General features: G+C 47.5%; 1 protein-coding gene across 1 annotated transcript in view; it reads right to left on the bottom strand.

The window, feature by feature from the left end:
• Positions 1-445: 445 nt before the first annotated feature.
• LOC138851166 (synaptogenesis protein syg-2-like) overlaps positions 446-21,983 on the bottom strand; it is a 31,392-nt gene continuing 9,854 nt past the window's right edge. Inside the window, exons 3-4 of the mRNA XM_070079934.1 lie at positions 1,090-1,250; positions 446-918 (exon numbers count right to left, since the gene is read on the bottom strand). Coding sequence (XP_069936035.1) covers positions 763-918; positions 1,090-1,250 — 317 coding nt within the window. The 3' untranslated portion in view covers positions 446-762. The remainder of the gene's footprint in view (positions 919-1,089; positions 1,251-21,983) is intronic.

The raw sequence follows: 21,983 nt of genomic DNA, 5'->3' as shown, positions 1-21,983 counted from the left end.
TAATATAAACATTACGATAATGATATGCAACACCGACCATATGATGAATCAGACATGTGCAACACCTGTGTATCATTAACTGAAGATGTTTCGCCCACCAGTGGCTTTTTTTGTTAGTTCAGTGAAGAGATGATATACAAAGACAGAGGAAGATAAGGTAATCAGTCCCCCAGACTTTCATAAGCTTTCACAAAAACTGGTTACAATAATAGCCTTAATTTTTAAAGGGGTGGACAGGTAAGTCAGCGGAAGGTCTTGGTCAGATGACCAAAAGCTCCAGTGGCGGGTCATCATATGGCTAAGACCCGCGTCAGGAAACACTTGTCCTGTTTCCTGACTATTCTTACTTAATCTAACCATACACAAAGATAAAGTGGAAGATGAGGTAAACAGTTCCCTCAGTCTTTTAGAACCATACACAATGTAAACTGAGATAATCAGTCCCTCAGTCTTGTGGAACTATGCATAGAAGGCAGTGGAAGAAGCACACACAGTCCATCATCCTGGAAGCAAGTGTTGAGTATCTTAATTTTAATAATTCTGAAGTACAGGCAGGAAGACAGACCCTTATGTACTAAGAGGTGCAACAGTTGATGTTAGATGAGAGGTGGACGGGACCCACTTCTGTAGCTCGTGTCCAAGAACTGTTTCAGTGGTAACTGTTTGATAATAAGTGGTGATGGTGTATGTAATAACTTAAGATTCTCAGGACTCATAGACGTGGAGGAGGATGGAGGTGGTGATGGAGTGTAACTAACAGATTCAGTACTCACAGACAACATGGAGGAGAATGGAGGTAGTGATGGGTCGTCCAGTAATGTTAGGGTTGTGTGCTGAGCAGGTGAGGGTCGCCAGGTGGTCGTCAGCAGTGGGGGTCACCCGTGCCAGGGATGACGTCTTCTGACCTAGATGCCGCGACTGAACACAGACACAAACACACACAAGTAAAACAAAGAGAAAAGTTGGAAGAAAAATGAAGAGAAGCTTGAAAGACGTGATGATATTGAGTAATCTCGATTATTTTTTTATTTCATGTAAAACATTAAGATTATTCTCAAATTTCTCCCTCCTTCCCTCGTCCTCACTCACCGCAGAGGGTAGGGTGATGGGGCTGGTTGCGTGGGTAGGGGTGAGGCTCCAGGATAGGTCAGCGGCAGGGTAGGCACCCAGTGCCACACACTCTAGCCTTGCCTCTTGACCCTCGACCAGCGGTGACGCCGGCTCACTGATGCTTACTGATGTTGGTCGAACTAGTGAGGGAGGACAAGAAGGAGGAGGAAGGAGGGGCACAGACAGAAGCAGGGGGAACAAAGAGAGAGGGAACAGAGAGGGAGGAGGGGGAAGAGAGAGAGAGAGAGAGAGAGAGAGAGAGAGAGAGAGAGAGAGAGAGAGAGAAGAAACTCATTTTTAGTTTATATCTAAAGCAATATTTGTGTATGAGTTATAAAAAAATCGTTAAATATGAAATACACACACGTACACCAACAATAATATCTTTAGTGAACAAAAAAGAAGGTGGACCAACCCATCACGGTCGGATATAGAAACATTTTTCAGAAAGCAACCAAAGATCCTCCTCCTGCTCAGGTCTGAGACTGTTTCATATAATACAAACTCATCTTAGGTATAATACGCTGCTTGTCAGTTGTAAATCTATATTATATATTGTTTTTCTGAATGGACGAGGTTGTGTGGGTCATTTAGGCAGGTAGTGGCTTGAAATTCCTCGTTCCCATGAAGCCAGAGTTCCTTCATGTTCTGTATATGTGATGGAGATTTTCGATGATGTGTTTAATTTGCAGTGCTAGAGGAAGCTGTGTGAAGAGGAAGATAACGTAAGTTCTTACTAGCCTCCTCGGTCGACCATCAAGAGGATCAGTAAACACAGACGCTACATCAAAACTGCATGTAATTTGTGTGTGCTAGGACGACCCAGATGACATCACACCCAGGTGATACAAAACACCTAGGTGACATCACACCCAGGTTATAACATCACAGTACATAGGTATGTGGCAAGATTTACAAAGCATTTTATCACCATTTATTACCCTTGAGTAACCAGAGTGTCAGATTTCCGCTGTGTCAGACATCAGTGAGACGAGACACATGCTCACACATGCTCACACTCCAACATCGTCTGACACAAATATTCACTCGTTTCAATCCTTTCAACATCTCAATCCTTCTCTCTTCCCCAACATCTCAATCCTTCTCTCTTCCTCAACATCTCAATCCTTCTCTCTTCCTCAACATCTCAATCCTTCTCTCTTCCTCATCCTCTCAATCCTTCTCTCCTCATCCTCTCAATCCTTCTCTCTTCCTCATCCACTCAATCTTTCTCTCTTCCTCATCCTCTCACTCCTTCTCTCTTCCTCAACATCTCAATCCTTCTCTCTTCCTCATCCTCTCAATCCTTCTCTCTTTCTCAACATCTCAAGCTTTCTCTCTTCCTCATCCTCTCAATCCTTCTCTTTTCCTCAACATCTCAATCCTCCTCTGTTCCTCAACATCTCAATCCTTCTCTCTTCCTCAACATCTCAATCCTTCTCTCTTCCTCAACATCTCAATCCTTCTCTCTTCCTCATCCTCTCAATCCTCCTCTGTTCCTCAACATCTCAATCTTTCTCTCTTCCTCATCCTCTCAATCCTTCTCTTCTTTTCATCCTCTCAATTCTTCTCTCTTCCTCAACATCTTAATCTTTCTCTCTTCTTCGTCCTCTCAATCCTTCTCTCTTCCTCATCCTCTCAATTCTTCTCTCTTCCTCATCCTCTCAATCCTTTTCTCTTCCTCAACACCTCAATCCTTCTCTCTTCTTTATCCTCTCAATCCTTCTCTCTTCCTCACCCTGTCAATCCTTCTCTATTCCTCACCCTGTCAATCCTTCTCTCTTCCTCATCCTCTCAATCCTTCTCTCTTCTTTATCCTCACAATCCTCCTCTCTTCCTCACTCTGTCAATCCTTCTTTCTTCCTCATCCTCTCAATCCTTCTCTCTTCTTCCTCTCAATCCTTCTCTCTTTTTCGTCCTCTCAATCCTTCTCTCTTCCTCATATTCTCAATCCTTCTCCTTTCAATCCTTCTCTCTTCCTCATCCTCTCAATCCTTCTCTCTTCCTCACCCTGTCAATCCTTGTCTGTTCCTCAGCATCTCAATCTTTCTTTCTCATCCTCTCAATCCTTCTCTCTTCCTTACCCTGTCAATCCTTCTCTCTTCCTCATCCTCCTCACTTCCTCACCCTGTCAATCCTTCTCTCTTCCTCACCCTGTCAATCCTTCTCTCTTCCTCATCCTCCTCTCTTCCTCACCCTGTCAATCCTTCTCTCTTCCTCATCCTCCTCTCTTCCTCACCCTGTCAATCCTTCTCTCTTCCTCACCCTGTCAATCCTTCTCTCTTCCTCATCCTCCTCTCTTCCTCACCCTGTCAATCCTTCTCTCCTCCTCATCCTCTCAATCCTTCTCTCTTCCTCATCCTCTCAATCCTTCTCTCTTCTTTAATCTCTCTTCCTCACCCTGTCAATCCTTCTCTCTTCCTCACCCTGTCAATCCTTCTCTCCTCCTCATCCTCTCAATCCTTCTCTCTTCCTCACCCTGTCAATCCTTCTCTCTTCTTCATCCTCTCAATCCTTCTCTCTTCTTCATCCTCTCAATCCTTCTCTCTTCCTCACCCTGTCAATCCTTCTCTCCTCCTCATCCTCTCAATCCTTCTCTCTTCTTCATCCTCTCAATCCTTCTCTCTTCTTCATCCTCATGCCTTGTGGAAACGGTTTTGTTAAATAATACTGACACATTAAAACTTACACAAGGTAAAGTCAAGGCGGAACTTCGCCTCAGGAAGACGCAGCATCACTTAAAGTTTGATGACCACATCATGCATTTTTATCAAATTTCGTGCAAAGAATTAAAAAAATACATATTGTTCCTCTTTCTGTATTCTCTCTACATGACCAAACACATTGAAGCTTCTGCTATCGTACGCCTTCACACTGTATAATTCCTCTCTCTTTAATCATAATATCCATACACAATATTTAAGATAACTTTTCCCTGCCTCTCACACCAACAAAAAAGTCTCCACCACAGTTCTCTGACGATCAATATATATATATATATATATATATATATATATATATATATATATATATATATATATATATATATATATATATATATATATATATATATATATATATATATATATATATATATATATTGGCACACTCACTTTCTGTTTACAGTTTGAAAAATACTCACACGTTTCTCTCCGTCCTGGACCATTGTCAAATCACAACTAGGGCGAGAAAAGTAGGGAAGGCCAGAAGAGAATACGGTAAGGGAGCGGTGAAGAAGGTAGGGTAGTAATAACAGTAACAGTAACAGTAGCATCAGCAGCATCAGCAGCAACAGCAATAGTAGTAAAACTAATAGCAATGGGAATGGCATTGTAAACTTGCCAAAAGAGAACATTCTCGTCCCAACAGTTCCATGAACCTTTCCCTTGTTAACGTTCACTAGTGTTGAACATTTGAAGCTGATCTGATGAAGCGTTCTCTAGCTATAAAGGAAAACTCTTGGAGGAGGCAACGAACACTACAGCAGACGTCACCAATATGCACGAGCATTAAGAGAACACTAACAAGGAGACTGCTCACCTCTGATTTTAAAAGTATATATCTGAAATATAAATTACAGAACCAATATTTCGTAGAATGATGCTACCTCTTGAGGCACTCCCTAAGTCTCCCAGGCACTGCTAAGGCCAACTTATGAAAGACAGAAGAGTCAGTATCCTCCCACACCTGCTTAACGGCACTCCAGATTTTAGGGTTGCAGGACACGTCCGTGCCACCAAGCTTAAGCTTACCAAGTTTCCAAACGCTCTCTCTCTCTCTCTCTCGGATTAAAATCCAGTGGGTTTCCAGGCGAGTCATTAAACTATGGGACAACCATAATAATGTAGCCCATTCTTCATGTCATGGGCAGTATGTCATGGAGCATCGTCTTCTATACAAAAGTTGTGTCCTGGTGGGAGTGACTGGTCCTAGGCCAATAAACTCCCATAAAGGGAGTTATGGGACACAAGACCTGGGACAGTCACACTGTCTACATCGGACATACTTATGGACGCGCATATTTATTACGTCTCCTGTACATAAGAATATGTTCAGCTTTACAATAATGAAGTGAAACTTAAAAAGTTCCTAAAAAATAAAAATATAAATGAAAACCCCAAATAATAAAACCACTACACAAATAAAATATAAATAAAAATACCAAAAAATAAAAAAAAAGCACAATACAAATAAAAATATAAATGAAAACAATATATATATATATATATATATATATATATATATATATATATATATATATATATATATATATATATATATATATATATAGATATATATATATATAAATATGTATGTATAAGATGTATCTGCTGTTAAACAATGAAGCTATTTGTAAACTGGCACCTACACATTCCTTTAACAATCTCAACCTTCTTCTAAGCAACACACATCACCGGTGAAGGTTACAAACCTATCAGACGAGGCATTCACAGATTATAGCATGGTAAATAACACTTCAGTTCTCACAATTTCTTCAGAGAAATTGGCAAATTGGCGCCTGCACCAACCACTGACATTCTCAACCTTTTTTCTCTGCAGCACTCACCAGTGGTGGAAGTTTGAAGTCGATCTGAAGAGGATTTCTCAAGTTGTCGTACGGAAGTCTAAAATCAGGAATGACCTACGTAGCAGTGACCACAACAATACACAAATAACTCGCAGTGTGACTTTATAAATGGTCCAACTTGGACAGAAACGCCGTTGTAAGCTCCTCTCTCCCATTAGCGGGTTATCTGTGTAATGTTCCAGTCACGATATTGTGCCTTTTTGTTATTCTCGGTGACCAGGTGTTAGTAGGTGCCTCAATCTCTACCCCCTCCCAACTGTGAAAGTTTGAAGGCTATCGCATGAGGCGTTCTCGTTCTGTAAACGAGAACCTGAGGAGAATTTGTTGTCAAACACTTAAGTAACCCCTCCCCCTCTCATTCAGGGATACCTAAAGTCATATCGTCCTTTCAAGGATATCCAAATAAAAGGTATCATCCTTTCATGGATACCTAATTTAAAGATGCTCATATTCAAGGATACATAACTTAAAGGTACCTTCACGGATACCTAACTTGAAGGTATTTCTAATTCAGGGATACCTAATTTAACGGTACCTCCACGCCAGGGATATCTAACTAAAAGACACGCGTGTTCCAGGATACCTTACTTAAAGGTACTGCCCCTTCTGGGATACCTAATTTAAGGTACTCTCCGTGAAAGATGCGTACCTTAAACCAAGACTGTGGACTCCCCACTTAAAACTTCAACTCCAAATCCTTTAATTATATATCGATACAGGGAATAAATTATAAATCTATTAATTATATATCTGCTATATGGATTGCAAGCTTGCAACATGTAAGCTTGCAACATGTAAGCTTGCAACATGCAGGCTCGCATCATGCAAGCTTGCAATATGTAAGCTTGCAATATGTAAGCTTGCAACATGCAAGCCTGCAACATGTAAGCTTGCAACATGTAAGCTTGCAACATGTAAGCTTGCAACATATAAACTTGCAACATATAAGCTTGCAACATGTAAGCTTGCAACATGTAAGCTTGCAACATGTAAGTTTGCAACATGTAAGCTTGCAACATGTAAGCTTGCAACATGTAAGCTTGCAACATGCAAACTTGCAACATGTAAGCTTGCAACATGTAAGCTTGCAACATGTAAGCTTGCAACATGTAAGCATGCAACATGTAAGCTTGCAACATGCAAGCTTGCAACATGTAAGCTTGCAACATGTAAGCTCAGTAACCTGTTAGAACTTGGCTCTAAATGTTATACTTATGCCATTCTGGCCCTTTTTTTTATTTATTAAAGAAATTACATTTAGTAATCTTATGGTTAAATAAAGAATAAAACTTGAAAAATGGAAACAATAAGGTTATATTTTTATATAAAAAAAGACGATCATGTACCAAGAAATAGGATTTAAATGGAAGAAACTATAGAATAAAATCTGAGTCAAAAATATTTCTATGCTAGTTCAAAAATCTGAAGTATATCCTTTGATATTAACCAAAAAAAATTCAAACTTAAAACTACAAAAAAGTAAAAAGTAATTGAACATCTATAACAACTTAATAAATAACCTTTTTTAAAAGAGATGAACTTAATTAGGTTCATAATTTTCTTTTTCCAGATTGAACTATTGTTTAATTTATACTTTACATAAATTCTGATTCCGACTCCACGACTCCATGACTCCACGACTCCATGACTCCACAACTCCACGACTCCATGACTCCACGACTCCACGACTCCACGACTCCACGACTCCATGACTCCATGACTCCACGACTCCACGACTCCACGACTCCACGACTCCACGACTCCATGACTCCATGACTCCATGACTCCACGACTCCACGACTCAACGACTCCACGACTCCATGACTCCACGACTCCATGACTCCATGACTCCACGACTCCACGACTCCACGACTCCACGACTCCATGACTCCACGACTCCACGACTCCACGACTCCATGACTCCACGACTCCATGACTCCATGACTCCACGACTCCACGACTCCACGACTCCATGACTCCACGACTCCATGACTCCATGACTCCACGACTCCATGACTCCACGACTCCATGACTCCATGACTCCATGACGACTCTCCACGACTCCACGACTCCACGACACCACGACTCCATGACTCCACGACTCCATGACTCCATGACTCCACGACTCCATGACTCCACGACTCCATGACTCCACGACTCCATGACTCCATGACTCCATGACTCCACGACTCCATGACTCCACGACTCCACGACTCCACGACTCCACGACTCCATGACTCCACGACTCCACGACTCCATGACTCCACGACTCAACGACTCCATGACTCCATGACTCCACGACTCCACGACTCCACGACTCCATGACTCCACGACTCCACGACTCCATGACTCCACGACTCCACGACTCCATGACTCCACGACTCCACGACTCCATGACTCCACGACTCCAAGACTCCATGACTCCACGACTCCACGACTCCATGACTCCACGACTCCACTACTCCACGACTCCACGACTCCACGACTCCACGACTCCACGACTCCATGACTCCACGACTCCACGACTCCATGACTCCATGACTCCATGACTCCATGACTCCACGACTCCACGACTCCATGACTCCATGACTCCACGACTCCACGACTCCATGACTCCACGAATCCATGACTCCACGACTCCATGACTCCATGACTCCACGAATCCATGACTCCATGACTCAATGACTCCATGAATACATGACTCCACGACTCCATGACTCCACGACTCAATGACTCTACGACTCCATGACTCCACGACTCCATGACTCCATGACTCCACGACTCCACGACTCCACGACTCCATGACTCCACGACTCCACGACTCCACGACTCCACGACTCCATGACTCCATGACTCCACGACTCCACGACTCCATGACTCCATGACTCCACGACTCCACGACTCCATGACTCCACGACTCCACGACTCCACGACTCCACGACTCCATGACTCCACGACTCCACGACTCCATGACTCCACGACTCCACGACTCCACGACTACATGACTCCACGACTCCACGACTCCACGACTCCACGACTCCATGACTCCACGACTCCATGACTCCATGACTCCACGACTCCACGACTCCATGACTCCACGACTCCACGACTCCACGACTCCACGACTCCACGACTCCATGACTCCATGACTCCATGACTCCACGACTCCATGACTCCATGACTCCACGACTCCATGACTCCACGACTCCATGACTCCATGACTCCACGACTCCACGACTCCATGACTCCATGACTCCACGACTCCACGACTCCACGACTCCACGACTCCACGACTCCACGACTCCATGACTCCATGACTCCACGACTCCACGACTCCATGACTCCACGACTCCACGACTCCACGACTCCACGACTCCACGACTCCACGACTCCATGACTCCATGACTCCACGACTCCATGACTCCATGACACCACGACTCCATGACTCCACGACTCCATGACTCCATGACTCCATGACTCCACGACTCCATGACTCCATGACTCCATGACTCCACGACTCCACGACTCCATGACTCCATGACTCCATGACTCCACGACTCCATGACTCCATGACTCAATGACTCCACGACTCCACGACTCCATGACTCCATGACTCCACGACTCCATGACTCCATGACTCCATGACTCCATGACTCCATGACTCCACGACTCCATGACTCCATGACTCCACGACTCCATGACTCCACTCCACGACTCCATGACTCCACTCCACGACTCCACGACTCCACGACTCCACGACTCCACGACTCCACGACTCCACGACTCCACGACTCCATCCACGACTCCACGACTCCATGACTCCATGACTCCATGACTCCATGACTCCACGACTCCACGACTCCATGACTCCACGACTCCACGACTCCACGACTCCACGACTCCACGACTCCACGACTCCATGACTCCATGACTCCACGACTCCATGACTCCATGACACCACAACTCCATGACTCCACGACTCCATGACTCCATGACTCCATGACTCCACGACTCCATGACTCCACGACTCCATGACTCCACGACTCCATGACTCCATGACTCCAGGACTCCACGACTCCACGACTCCATGACTCCATGACTCCATGACTCCACGACTCCATGACTCCATGACTCCATGACTCCACGACTCCACGACTCCATGACTCCATGACTCCACGACTCCATGACTCCATGACTCCATGACTCCATGACTCCATGACTCCACGACTCCATGACTCCACGACTCCACGACTCCATGACTCCATGACTCCACGACTCCACGACTCGACTCCATGACTCCACGACTCCACGACTCCACGACTCCACGACTCCACGACTCCACGACTCCATGACTCCAGGACTCCAGGACTCCACGACTCCAAGACTCCACGACTCCACGACTCCACGACTCCACGACTCCATGACTCCATGACTCCACGACTCCATGACTCCATGACACCACGACTCCATGACTCCACGACTCCATGACTCCATGACTCCATGACTCCACGACTCCATGACTCCATGACTCCATGACTCCACGACTCCACGACTCCATGACTCCACGACTCCATGACTCCACGACTCCATGACTCCACGACTCCATGACTCCACGACTCCATGACTCCACGACTCCATGACTCCACGACTCCATGACTCCATGACTCCATGACTCCATGACTCCATGACTCCACGACTCCATGACTCCATGACTCCACGACTCCATGACTCCATGACTCCACGACTCCACGACTCCATGACTCCATGACTCCACGACTCCACGACTCCACGACTCCACGACTCCACGACTCCACGACTCCATGACTCCATGACTCCACGACTCCACGACTCCATGACTCCATGACTCCATGACTCCACGACTCCACGACTCCACGACTCCACGACTCCACGACTCCATGACTCCATGACTCCACGACTCCACGACTCCATGACTCCATGACTCCACGACTCCACGACTCCACGACTCCATGACTCCATGACTCCATGACTCCATGACTCCACGACTCCACGACTCCACGACTCCATGACTCCACGACTTCACGACTCCATGACTCCACGACTCAATGACTCCACGACTCCATGACTCCACGACTCCATGACTCCACGACTCCACGACTCCACGACTCCATGACTCCAAGACTCCATGACTCCACGACTAAATGACTCCACGACTCCATGACTCCACGAATCCATGACTCTGACTCTACGACTCAATGACTCTACGACTCCACAGCCTTGGTTTAAGGGTACCTTGTTCTGATATATTTAAATTAAAGGTATCTCTCTTTGTGAATACCTAAATTAAAGATATCCTTCTTTCAGAGATAAGTAAAGTAAAGGTATCCTCCCTTCAGGGACACTTTAAATTAAAGGTATCCTCCCTTCAGGGATACCTTAAATTAAAGGTATCCTCCCTTCAGGGATACCTTAAATTAAAGGTATCCTCCCTTCAGGGATACCTAAATTAAAGGAATCTCTCACTAGATACTTAACTTAAAGGTATCCCCTATCCTTCAGGGATACCTAACTAGCCTACTGGGCTGATAGATTGAATCTATTCCCTCAACAATCTTGCCCAACAATGTTGTGTAGTTCAACACAGCCAACACAGTGTTGTCTTGATTGCAACACCTGTGGTTATTTTGCATCTTTTCTAGCTCCTTGGAAATAAATAAATAAATAATATATACATACATACATATATATATATATATATATATATATATATATATATATATATATATATATATATATATAGGGGAGGGATTTGATAAAAACTAAACAAGAGGTAACAGAAAAGTTAGTGGAAAATGTAACATGATTGGCCGAGAAAAATCAATTATATTTTGCGAGAGTAATTACATTATTTCGCTGATTTGATTTAAAGAGTCGATGAAGCCAATTTTTTTTTTTTTTTTTGGGGTAACAGAATTTTTATTTCGCATTTGTTCCTACAAGATAGACATAGCGACGCGCGCGCTCACGCACACACAACTCTTGTGATCACATGATGTGTTACTCTCACTCCTGTAATCACATGACGTGTTACTCTCTCTCTTGTGATCACATGACGTGTTACTCTCACTCTCGTGATCACATGTGTTACTCTCACTCTTGTGATCACATGTGTTACTCTCACTCTTGTGATGACATGACGTGTTACTCTCTCTCTTGTGATCACATGACGTGTTACTCTCTCTCTTGTGATCACATGACGTGTTACTCTCTCTCTTGTGATCACATGACGTGTTACTCTCACTCTTGTGATCACATGATGTGTTACTCTCACTCTTGTGATCACATGATGTGTTACTCTCACTCTTGTGATGACATGACGTGTTACTCTCTCTCTTGTGATCACATGATGTGTTACTCTCACTCTTGTGATCACATGATGTGTTACTCTCACTCTTGTGATCACATGATGTGTTACTCTCACTCTTGTGATGACATGACGTGTTACTCTCTCTCTTGTGATGACATGACGTGTTACTCTCTCTCTTGTGATCACATGACGTGTTACTCTCTCTCTTGTGATCACATGACGTGTTACTCTCTCTCTTGTGATCACATGATGTGTTACTCTCACTCTTGTGATCACATGACGTGTTACTCTCACTCTTGTGATGACATGACGTGTTACTCTCACTCTTGTGATCACATGACGTGTTACTCTCTCTCTTGTGATCACATGATGTGTTACTTTCACTCTTGTGATCACATGTGTTACTCTCACTCTTGTGATGACATGATGTGTTACTCTCACTCTTGTGATCACATGACGTGTTACTCTCACTCTTGTGATCACATGACGTGTTACTCTCTCTCTTGTGATCACATGACGTGTTACTCTCTCTCTTGTGATCACATGACGTGTTACTCTCTCTCTTGTGATCACATGACGTGTTACTCTCTCTCTTGTGATCACATGATGTGTTACTCTCTCTCTTGTGATCACATGACGTGTTACTCTCTCTCTTGTGATCACATGACGTGTTACTCTCTCTCTTGTGATCACATGATGTGTTACTCTCACTCTTGTGATCACATGATGTGTTACTCTCACTCTTGTGATCACATGACGTGTTACTCTCTCTCTTGTGATCACATGATGTGTTACTTTCACTCTTGTGATCACATGTGTTACTCTCACTCTTGTGATGACATGATGTGTTACTCTCACTCTTGTGATCACATGACGTGTTACTCTCACTCTTGTGATCACATGATGTGTTACTCTCACTCTTGTAATCACATGACGTGTTACTCTCACTCTCGTGATCACATGTGTTACTCTCACTCTTGTGATCACATGTGTTACTCTCACTCTTGTGATGACATGACGTGTTACTCTCTCTCTTGTGATCACATGACGTGTTACTCTCACTCTTGTGATCACATGTGTTACTCTCACTCTTGTGATCACATGTGTTACTCTCACTCTTGTGATCACATGTGTTACTCTCACTCTTGTGATGACATGACGTGTTACTCTCTCTCTTGTGATCACATGACGTGTTACTCTCTCTCTTGTGATCACATGATGTGTTACTCTCACTCTTGTGATCACATGTGTTACTCTCACTCTTGTGATGACATGACGTGTTACTCTCTCTCTTGTGATCACATGATGTGTTACTTTCACTCTTGTGATCACATGTGTTACTCTCACTCTTGTGATGACATGATGTGTTACTCTCACTCTTGTGATCACATGACGTGTTACTCTCACTCTTGTGATCACATGATGTGTTACTCTCACTCTCGTGATCACATGACGTGTTACTCTCACTCTCGTGATCACATGACGTGTTACTCTCACTCTTGTGATCACATGATGTGTTACTCTCACTCTTGTAATCACATGACGTGTTACTCTCTCTCTTGTGATCACATGATGTGTTACTCTCACTCTCGTGATCACATGACGTGTTACTCTCACTCTCGTGATCACATGACGTGTTACTCTCACTCTTGTGATCACATGATGTGTTACTCTCACTCTTGTGATCACATGATGTGTTACTCTCACTCTCGTGATCACATGATGTGTTACTCTCACTCCTGTGATCACATGACGTGTTACTCTCACTCTCGTGATCACATGACGTGTTACTCTCACTCTTGTGATCACATGACGTGTTACTCTCACTCTTGTGATCACATGACGTGTTACTCTCACTCTTGTGATCACATGATGTGTTACTCTCACTCTTGTGATCACATGACGTGTTACTCTCACTCTTGTGATCACATGATGTGTTACTCTCACTCTTGTGATCACATGACGTGTTACTCTCACTCTTGTGATCACATGACGTGTTACTCTCACTCCTGTGATCACATGACGTGTTACTCTCACTCTTGTGATCACATGACGTGTTACTCTCACTCTTGTGATCACATGACGTGTTACTCTCACTCCTGTGATCACATGACGTGTTACTCTCACTCTTGTGATCACATGATGTGTTACTCTCACTCCTGTGATCACATGACGTGTTACTCTCACTCTTGTGATCACATGATGTGTTACTCTCACTCTTGTGATCACATGACGTGTTACTCTCACTCTTGTGATCACATGATGTGTTACTCTCACTCCTGTGATCACATGACGTGTTACTCTCACTCCTGTGATCACAAGACGTGTTACTCTCACTCTTGTGATCACATGATGTGTTACTCTCACTCTTGTGATCACATGATGTGTTACTCTCACTCTTGTGATCACATGATGTGTTACTCTCACTCTTGTGATCACATGATGTGTTACTCTCACTCCTGTGATCACATGACGTGTTACTCTCACTCTTGTGATCACATGACGTGTTACTCTCACTCTCGTGATCACATGACGTGTTACTCTCACTCTTGTGATCACATGACGTGTTACTCTCACTCTCGTGATCACATGACGTGTTACTCTCACTCTCGTGATCACATGACGTGTTACTCTCACTCTTGTGATCACATGACGTGTTACTCTCACTCTCGTGATCACATGACGTGTTACTCTCACTCTTGTGATCACATGACGTGTTACTCTCACTCTTGTGATCACATGACGTGTTACTCTCACTCTTGTGATCACATGATGTGTTACTCTCACTCCTGTGATCACATGACGTGTTACTCTCACTCTTGTGATCACATGATGTGTTACTCTCACTCTCGTGATCACATGACGTGTTACTCTCACTCTTGTGATCACATGACGTGTTACTCTCACTCTCGTGATCACATGACGTGTTACTCTCACTCTCGTGATCACATGACGTGTTACTCTCACTCCTGTGATCACATAATGCATTACTTTCACTTTTTTCCTCATTATGTAAATGATTCGAGATTTTCAGATCTAATTTAAGTTGAATTATCATATTTGAATGTGGAGAGGTGTACATAAATTAAATATGTATGTGTGTATGTGCTTGCGTACGTATGTTTTTGTTTGTGTATGTATGTATGTATGCATGTATGTACATCTGTATGTCTGTATGTATGTATGTATGTATGTATGTATGTTTGTATGTATAAATTTATGTATATATGTGTTTGTATATGCTTGCTCGTTTGTATGTTTGTACACAGGTAAGAATGTATGTATATATGTATGTACGTATGTATGTGGTTGTGTGTATTTATGTATGTATGAATGTATATACGTAGGTATGTATGTGTGTATATATACATGCAGATATATGTGTTGATGTACGTTTGTGTATGTATGCATGTTTGTACGAATATATGTAAGCGTGTAAGTGTGTATGTAAGTGTGTATGTAAGTGTGTATGTAAGTGTGCATTACTGGAAGAATGAAGTGGATTTAGAAGGTTCTGGGAGGACGCAGGTGCAGCACTACCACTGAGCTGCGAACTTGTCAACCTTCCTAGTGTAGGTCTGGTTGATCACTGGTAGCGTCAGGGACCTGCTACCAGCACCACAGGTCTGGTTGATAACTGGTAGCGTCAGGGACCTGCTAACTACCAGCACCACGGTCTGGTTGATCACTGGTAGCGTCAGGGACCTGCTAACTACCAGCACCACGGTCTGGTTGATCACTGGTAGCGTCAGGGACCTGCTAACTACCAGCACCACGGTCTGGTTGATCACTGGTAGCGTCAGGGACCTGCTAACTACCAGCACCACGGTCTGGTTGATCACTGGTAGCGTCAGGGACCTGCTAACTACCAGCACCACGGTCTGGTTGATCACTGGTAGCGTCAGGGACCTGCTAACTACCAGCACCACGGTCTGGTTGATCACTGGTAGCGTCAGGGACCTGCTAACTACCAGCACCACGGTCTGGTTGATCACTGGTAGCGTCAGGGACCTGCTAACTACCAGCACCACGGTCTGGTTGATCACTGGTAGCGTCAGGGACCTGCTAACTACCAGCACCACGGTCTGGTTGATCACTGGTAGCGTCAGGGACCTGCTAACTACCAGCACCACGGTCTGGTTGATCACTGGTAGCGTCAGGGACCTGCTAACTACCAGCACCACGGTCTGGTTGATCACTGGTAGCGTCAGGGACCTGCTAACTACCAGCACCACGGTCTGGTTGATCACTGGTAGCGTCAGGGACCTGCTAACTACCAGCACCACGGTCTGGTTGATCACTGGTAGCGTCAGGGACCTGCTAACTACCAGCACCACGGTCTGGTTGATCACTGGTAGCGTCAGGGACCTGCTAACTACCAGCACCACGGTCTGGTTGATCACTGGTAGCGTCAGGGACCTGCTAACTACCAGCACCACGGTCTGGTTGATCACTGGTAGCGTCAGGGACCTGCTAACTACCAGCACCACGGTCTGGTTGATCACTGGTAGCGTCAGGGACCTGCTAACTACCAGCACCACGGTCTGGTTGATCACTGGTAGCGTCAGGGACCTGCTAACTACCAGCACCACGTCTGGTTGATCACTGGTAGCGTCAGGGACCTGCTAACTACCAGCACCACGGTCTGGTTGATCACTGGTAGCGTCAGGGACCTGCTAACTACCAGCACCACGGTCTGGTTGATCACTGGTAGCGTCAGGGACCTGCTAACTACCAGCACCACGGTCTGGTTGATCACTGGTAGCGTCAGGGACCTGCTAACTACCAGCACCACGGTCTGGTTGATCACTGGTAGCGTCAGGGACCTGCTAACTACCAGCACCACGGTCTGGTTGATCACTGGTAGCGTCAGGGACCTGCTAACTACCAGCACCACGGTCTGGTTGATCACTGGTAGCGTCAGGGACCTGCTAACTACCAGCACCACGGTCTGGTTGATCACTGGTAGCGTCAGGGACCTGCTAACTACCAGCACCACGGTCTGGTTGATCACTGGTAGCGTCAGGGACCTGCTAACTACCAGCACCACGGTCTGGTTGATCACTGGTAGCGTCAGGGACCTGCTAACTACCAGCACCACGGTCTGGTTGATCACTGGTAGCGTCAGGGACGTGCTGACTACTACAGCACCACGGTCTGGTTGATCACTGGTAGCGTCAGGGACCTGCTAACTACCAGCACCACGGTCTGGTTGATCACTGGTAGCGTCAGGGACCTGCTAACTACCAGCACCACGGTCTGGTTGATCACTGGTAGCGTCAGGGACCTGCTAACTACCAGCACCACGGTCTGGTTGATCACTGGTAGCGTCAGGGACCTGCTAACTACCAGCACCACGGTCTGGTTGATCACTGGTAGCGTCAGGGACCTGCTGACTACCAGCACCACGGTCTGGTTGATCACTGGTAGCACCACGGTCTGGTTGATCACTGGTAGCGTCAGGGACCTGCTAACTACCAGCACCACGGTCTGGTTGATCACTGGTAGCGTCAGGGACCTGCTAACTACCAGCACCACGGTCTGGTTGATCACTGGTAGCGTCAGGGACCTGCTAACTACCAGCACCACGGTCTGGTTGATCACTGGTAGCGTCAGGGACCTGCTAACTACCAGCACCACGGTCTGGTTGATCACTGGTAGCGTCAGGGACCTGCTAACTACCAGCACCACGGTCTGGTTGATCACTGGTAGCGTCAGGGACCTGCTAACTACCAGCACCACGGTCTGGTTGATCACTGGTAGCGTCAGGGACCTGCTAACTACCAGCACCACGGTCTGGTTGATCACTGGTAGCGTCAGGGACCTGCTAACTACCAGCACCACGGTCTGGTTGATCACTGGTAGCGTCAGGGACCTGCTAACTACCAGCACCACGGTCTGGTTGATCACTGGTAGCGTCAGGGACCTGCTAACTACCAGCACCACGGTCTGGTTGATCACTGGTAGCGTCAGGGACCTGCTAACTACCAGCACCACGGTCTGGTTGATCACTGGTAGCGTCAGGGACCTGCTAACTACCAGCACCACGGTCTGGTTGATCACTGGTAGCGTCAGGGACCTGCTAACTACCAGCACCACGGTCTGGTTGATCACTGGTAGCGTCAGGGACCTGCTAACTACCAGCACCACGGTCTGGTTGATCACTGGTAGCGTCAGGGACCTGCTAACTACCAGCACCACGGTCTGGTTGATCACTGGTAGCGTCAGGGACCTGCTAACTACCAGCACCACGGTCTGGTTGATCACTGGTAGCGTCAGGGACCTGCTAACTACCAGCACCACGGTCTGGTTGATCACTGGTAGCGTCAGGGACCTGCTAACTACCAGCACCACGGTCTGGTTGATCACTGGTAGCGTCAGGGACCTGCTAACTACCAGCACCACGGTCTGGTTGATCACTGGTAGCGTCAGGGACCTGCTAACTACCAGCACCACGGTCTGGTTGATCACTGGTAGCGTCAGGGACCTGCTAACTACCAGCACCACGGTCTGGTTGATCACTGGTAGCGTCAGGGACCTGCTAACTACCAGCACCACGGTCTGGTTGATCACTGGTAGCGTCAGGGACCTGCTAACTACCAGCACCACGGTCTGGTTGATCACTGGTAGCGTCAGGGACCTGCTAACTACCAGCACCACGGTCTGGTTGATCACTGGTAGCGTCAGGGACCTGCTAACTACCAGCACCACGGTCTGGTTGATCACTGGTAGCGTCAGGGACCTGCTAACTACCAGCACCACGGTCTGGTTGATCACTGGTAGCGTCAGGGACCTGCTAACTACCAGCACCACGGTCTGGTTGATCACTGGTAGCGTCAGGGAGCTGCTGCTATCACTGGTAGCTACCAGCACCACGGTCTGGTTGATCACTGGTTGCGTCAGGGACCTGCTAACTACCAGCACCACGGTCTGGTTGATCACTGGTAGCGTCAGGGACCTGGTAACTACCAGCACCACGGTCTGGTTGATCACTGGTAGCGTCAGGGACCTCCTAACTACCAGCACCACGGTCTGGTTGATCACTGGTAGCGTCAGGGACCTGCTAACTACCAGCACCACGGTCTGGTTGATCACTGGTAGCGTCAGGGACCTGCTAACTACCAGCACCACGGTCTGGTTGATCACTGGTAGCGTCAGGGACCTGCTAACTACCAGCACCACGGTCTGGTTGATCACTGGTAGCGTCAGGGACCTGCTAACTACCAGCACCACGGTCTGGTTGATCACTGGTAGCGTCAGGGACCTGGACGGTCTGCACTGGTAGCGTCACTACCAGCACCACGGTCTGGTTGATCACTGGTAGCGTCAGGGACCTGCTAACTACCAGCACCACGGTCTGGTTGATCACTGGTAGCGTCAGGGACCTGCTAACTACCAGCACCACGGTCTGGTTGATCACTGGTAGCGTCAGGGACCTGCTAACTACCAGCACCACGGTCTGGTTGATCACTGGTAGCGTCAGGGACCTGCTAACTACCAGCACCACGGTCTGGTTGATCACTGGTAGCGTCAGGGACCTGCTAACTACCAGCACCACGGTCTGGTTGATCACTGGTAGCGTCAGGGACCTGCTAACTACCAGCACCACGGTCTGGTTGATCACTGGTAGCGTCAGGGACCTGCTAACTACCAGCACCACGGTCTGGTTGATCACTGGTAGCGTCAGGGACCTGCTAACTACCAGCACCACGGTCTGGTTGATCACTGGTAGCGTCAGGGACCTGCTAACTACCAGCACCACGGTCTGGTTGATCACTGGTAGCGTCAGGGACCTGCTAACTACCAGCACCACGGTCTGGTTGATCACTGGTAGCGTCAGGGACCTGCTAACTACCAGCACCACGGTCTGGTTGATCACTGGTAGCGTCAGGGACCTGCTAACTACCAGCACCACGGTCTGGTTGATCACTGGTAGCGTCAGGGACCTGCTAACTACCAGCACCACGGTCTGGTTGATCACTGGTAGCGTCAGGGACCTGCTAACTACCAGCACCACGGTCTGGTTGATCACTGGTAGCGTCAGGGACCTGCTAACTACCAGCACCACGGTCTGGTTGATCACTGGTAGCGTCAGGGACCTGCTAACTACCAGCACCACGGTCTGGTTGATCACTGGTAGCGTCAGGGACCTGCTAACTACCAGCACCACGGTCTGGTTGATCACTGGTAGCGTCAGGGACCTGCTAACTACCAGCACCACGGTCTGGTTGATCACTGGTAGCGTTGATCACTGGTAGCGTCAGGGACCTGCTAACTACCAGGGTCTGGTTGATCACTGGTAGCGTCAGGGACTACCAGCACCACGGTCTGGTTGATCACTGGTAGCGTCAGGGACCTGCTAACTACCAGCACCTGCTAACGGCACCACGGTCTGGTTGATCACTGGTAGCGTCAGGGACCTGCTAACTACCAGCACCACGGTCTGGTTGATCACTGGTAGCGTCAGGGACCTGCTAACTACCAGCACCACGGTCTGGTTGATCACTGGTAGCGTCAGGGACCTGCTAACTACCAGCACCACGGTCTGGTTGATCACTGGTAGCGTCAGGGACCTGCTAACTACCAGCACCACGGTCTGGTTGATCACTGGTAGCGTCAGGGACCTGCTAACTACCAGCACCACGGTCTGGTTGACGGTAGCGTCAGGGACCTGCTGATACCAGCACCACGGTCTGGTATCACTGGTAGCGTCAGGGACCTGCTAACTACCAGCACCACGGTCTGGTTGATCACTGGTAGCGTCAGGGACCTGCTAACTACCAGCACCACGGTCTGGTTGATCACTGGTAGCGTCAGGGACCTGCTAACTACCAGCACCACGGTCTGGTTGATCACTGGTAGCGTCAGGGACCTGCTAACTACCAGCACCACGGTCTGGTTGATCACTGGTAGCGTCAGGGACCTGCTAACTACCAGCACCACGGTCTGGTTGATCACTGGTAGCGTCAGGGACCTGCTAACTACCAGCACCACGGTCTGGTTGATCACTGGTAGCGTCAGGGACCTGCTAACTACCAGCACCACGGTCTGGTTGATCACTGGTAGCGTCAGGGACCTGCTGACTACCAGCACCACGGTCTGGTTGATCACTGGTAGCGTCAGGGACCTGCTAACTACCAGCACCACGGTCTGGTTGATCACTGGTAGCGTCAGGGACCTGCTAACTACCAGCACCACGGTCTGGTTGATCACTGGTAGCGTCAGGGACCTGCTAACTACCAGCACCACGGTCTGGTTGATCACTGGTAGCGTCAGGGACCTGCTAACTACCAGCACCACGGTCTGGTTGATCACTGGTAGCGTCAGGGACCTGCTAACTACCAGCACCACGGTCTGGTTGATCACTGGTAGCGTCAGGGACCTGCTAACTACCAGCACCACGGTCTGGTTGATCACTGGTAGCGTCAGGGACCTGCTGACTACCAGCACCACGGTCTGGTTGATCACTGGTAGCGTCAGGGACCTGCTAACTACCAGCACCACGGTCTGGTTGATCACTGGTAGCGTCAGGGACCTGCTAACTACCAGCACCACGGTCTGGTTGATCACTGGTAGCGTCAGGGACCTGCTAACTACCAGCACCACGGTCTGGTTGATCACTGGTAGCGTCAGGGACCTGCTGACTACCAGCACCACGGTCTGGTTGATCACTGGTAGCGTCAGGGACCTGCTAACTACCAGCACCACGGTCTGGTTGATCACTGGTAGCGTCAGGGACCTGCTAACTACCAGCACCACGGTCTGGTTGATCACTGGTAGCGTCAGGGACCTGCTAACTACCAGCACCACGGTCTGGTTGATCACTGGTAGCGTCAGGGACCTGCTGACTACCAGCACCACGGTCTGGTTGATCACTGGTAGCGTCAGGGACCTGCTAACTACCAGCACCACGGTCTGGTTGATCACTGGTAGCGTCAG

Source organism: Cherax quadricarinatus, unplaced genomic scaffold (genome assembly GCF_038502225.1).
Source record: "Cherax quadricarinatus isolate ZL_2023a unplaced genomic scaffold, ASM3850222v1 Contig48, whole genome shotgun sequence".
NCBI classification, from domain to species: Eukaryota; Metazoa; Arthropoda; class Malacostraca; order Decapoda; family Parastacidae; genus Cherax; species Cherax quadricarinatus.
Note: the sequence above shows the minus strand (reverse complement) of the source record. Positions and strands in the feature narration are given on the sequence as shown.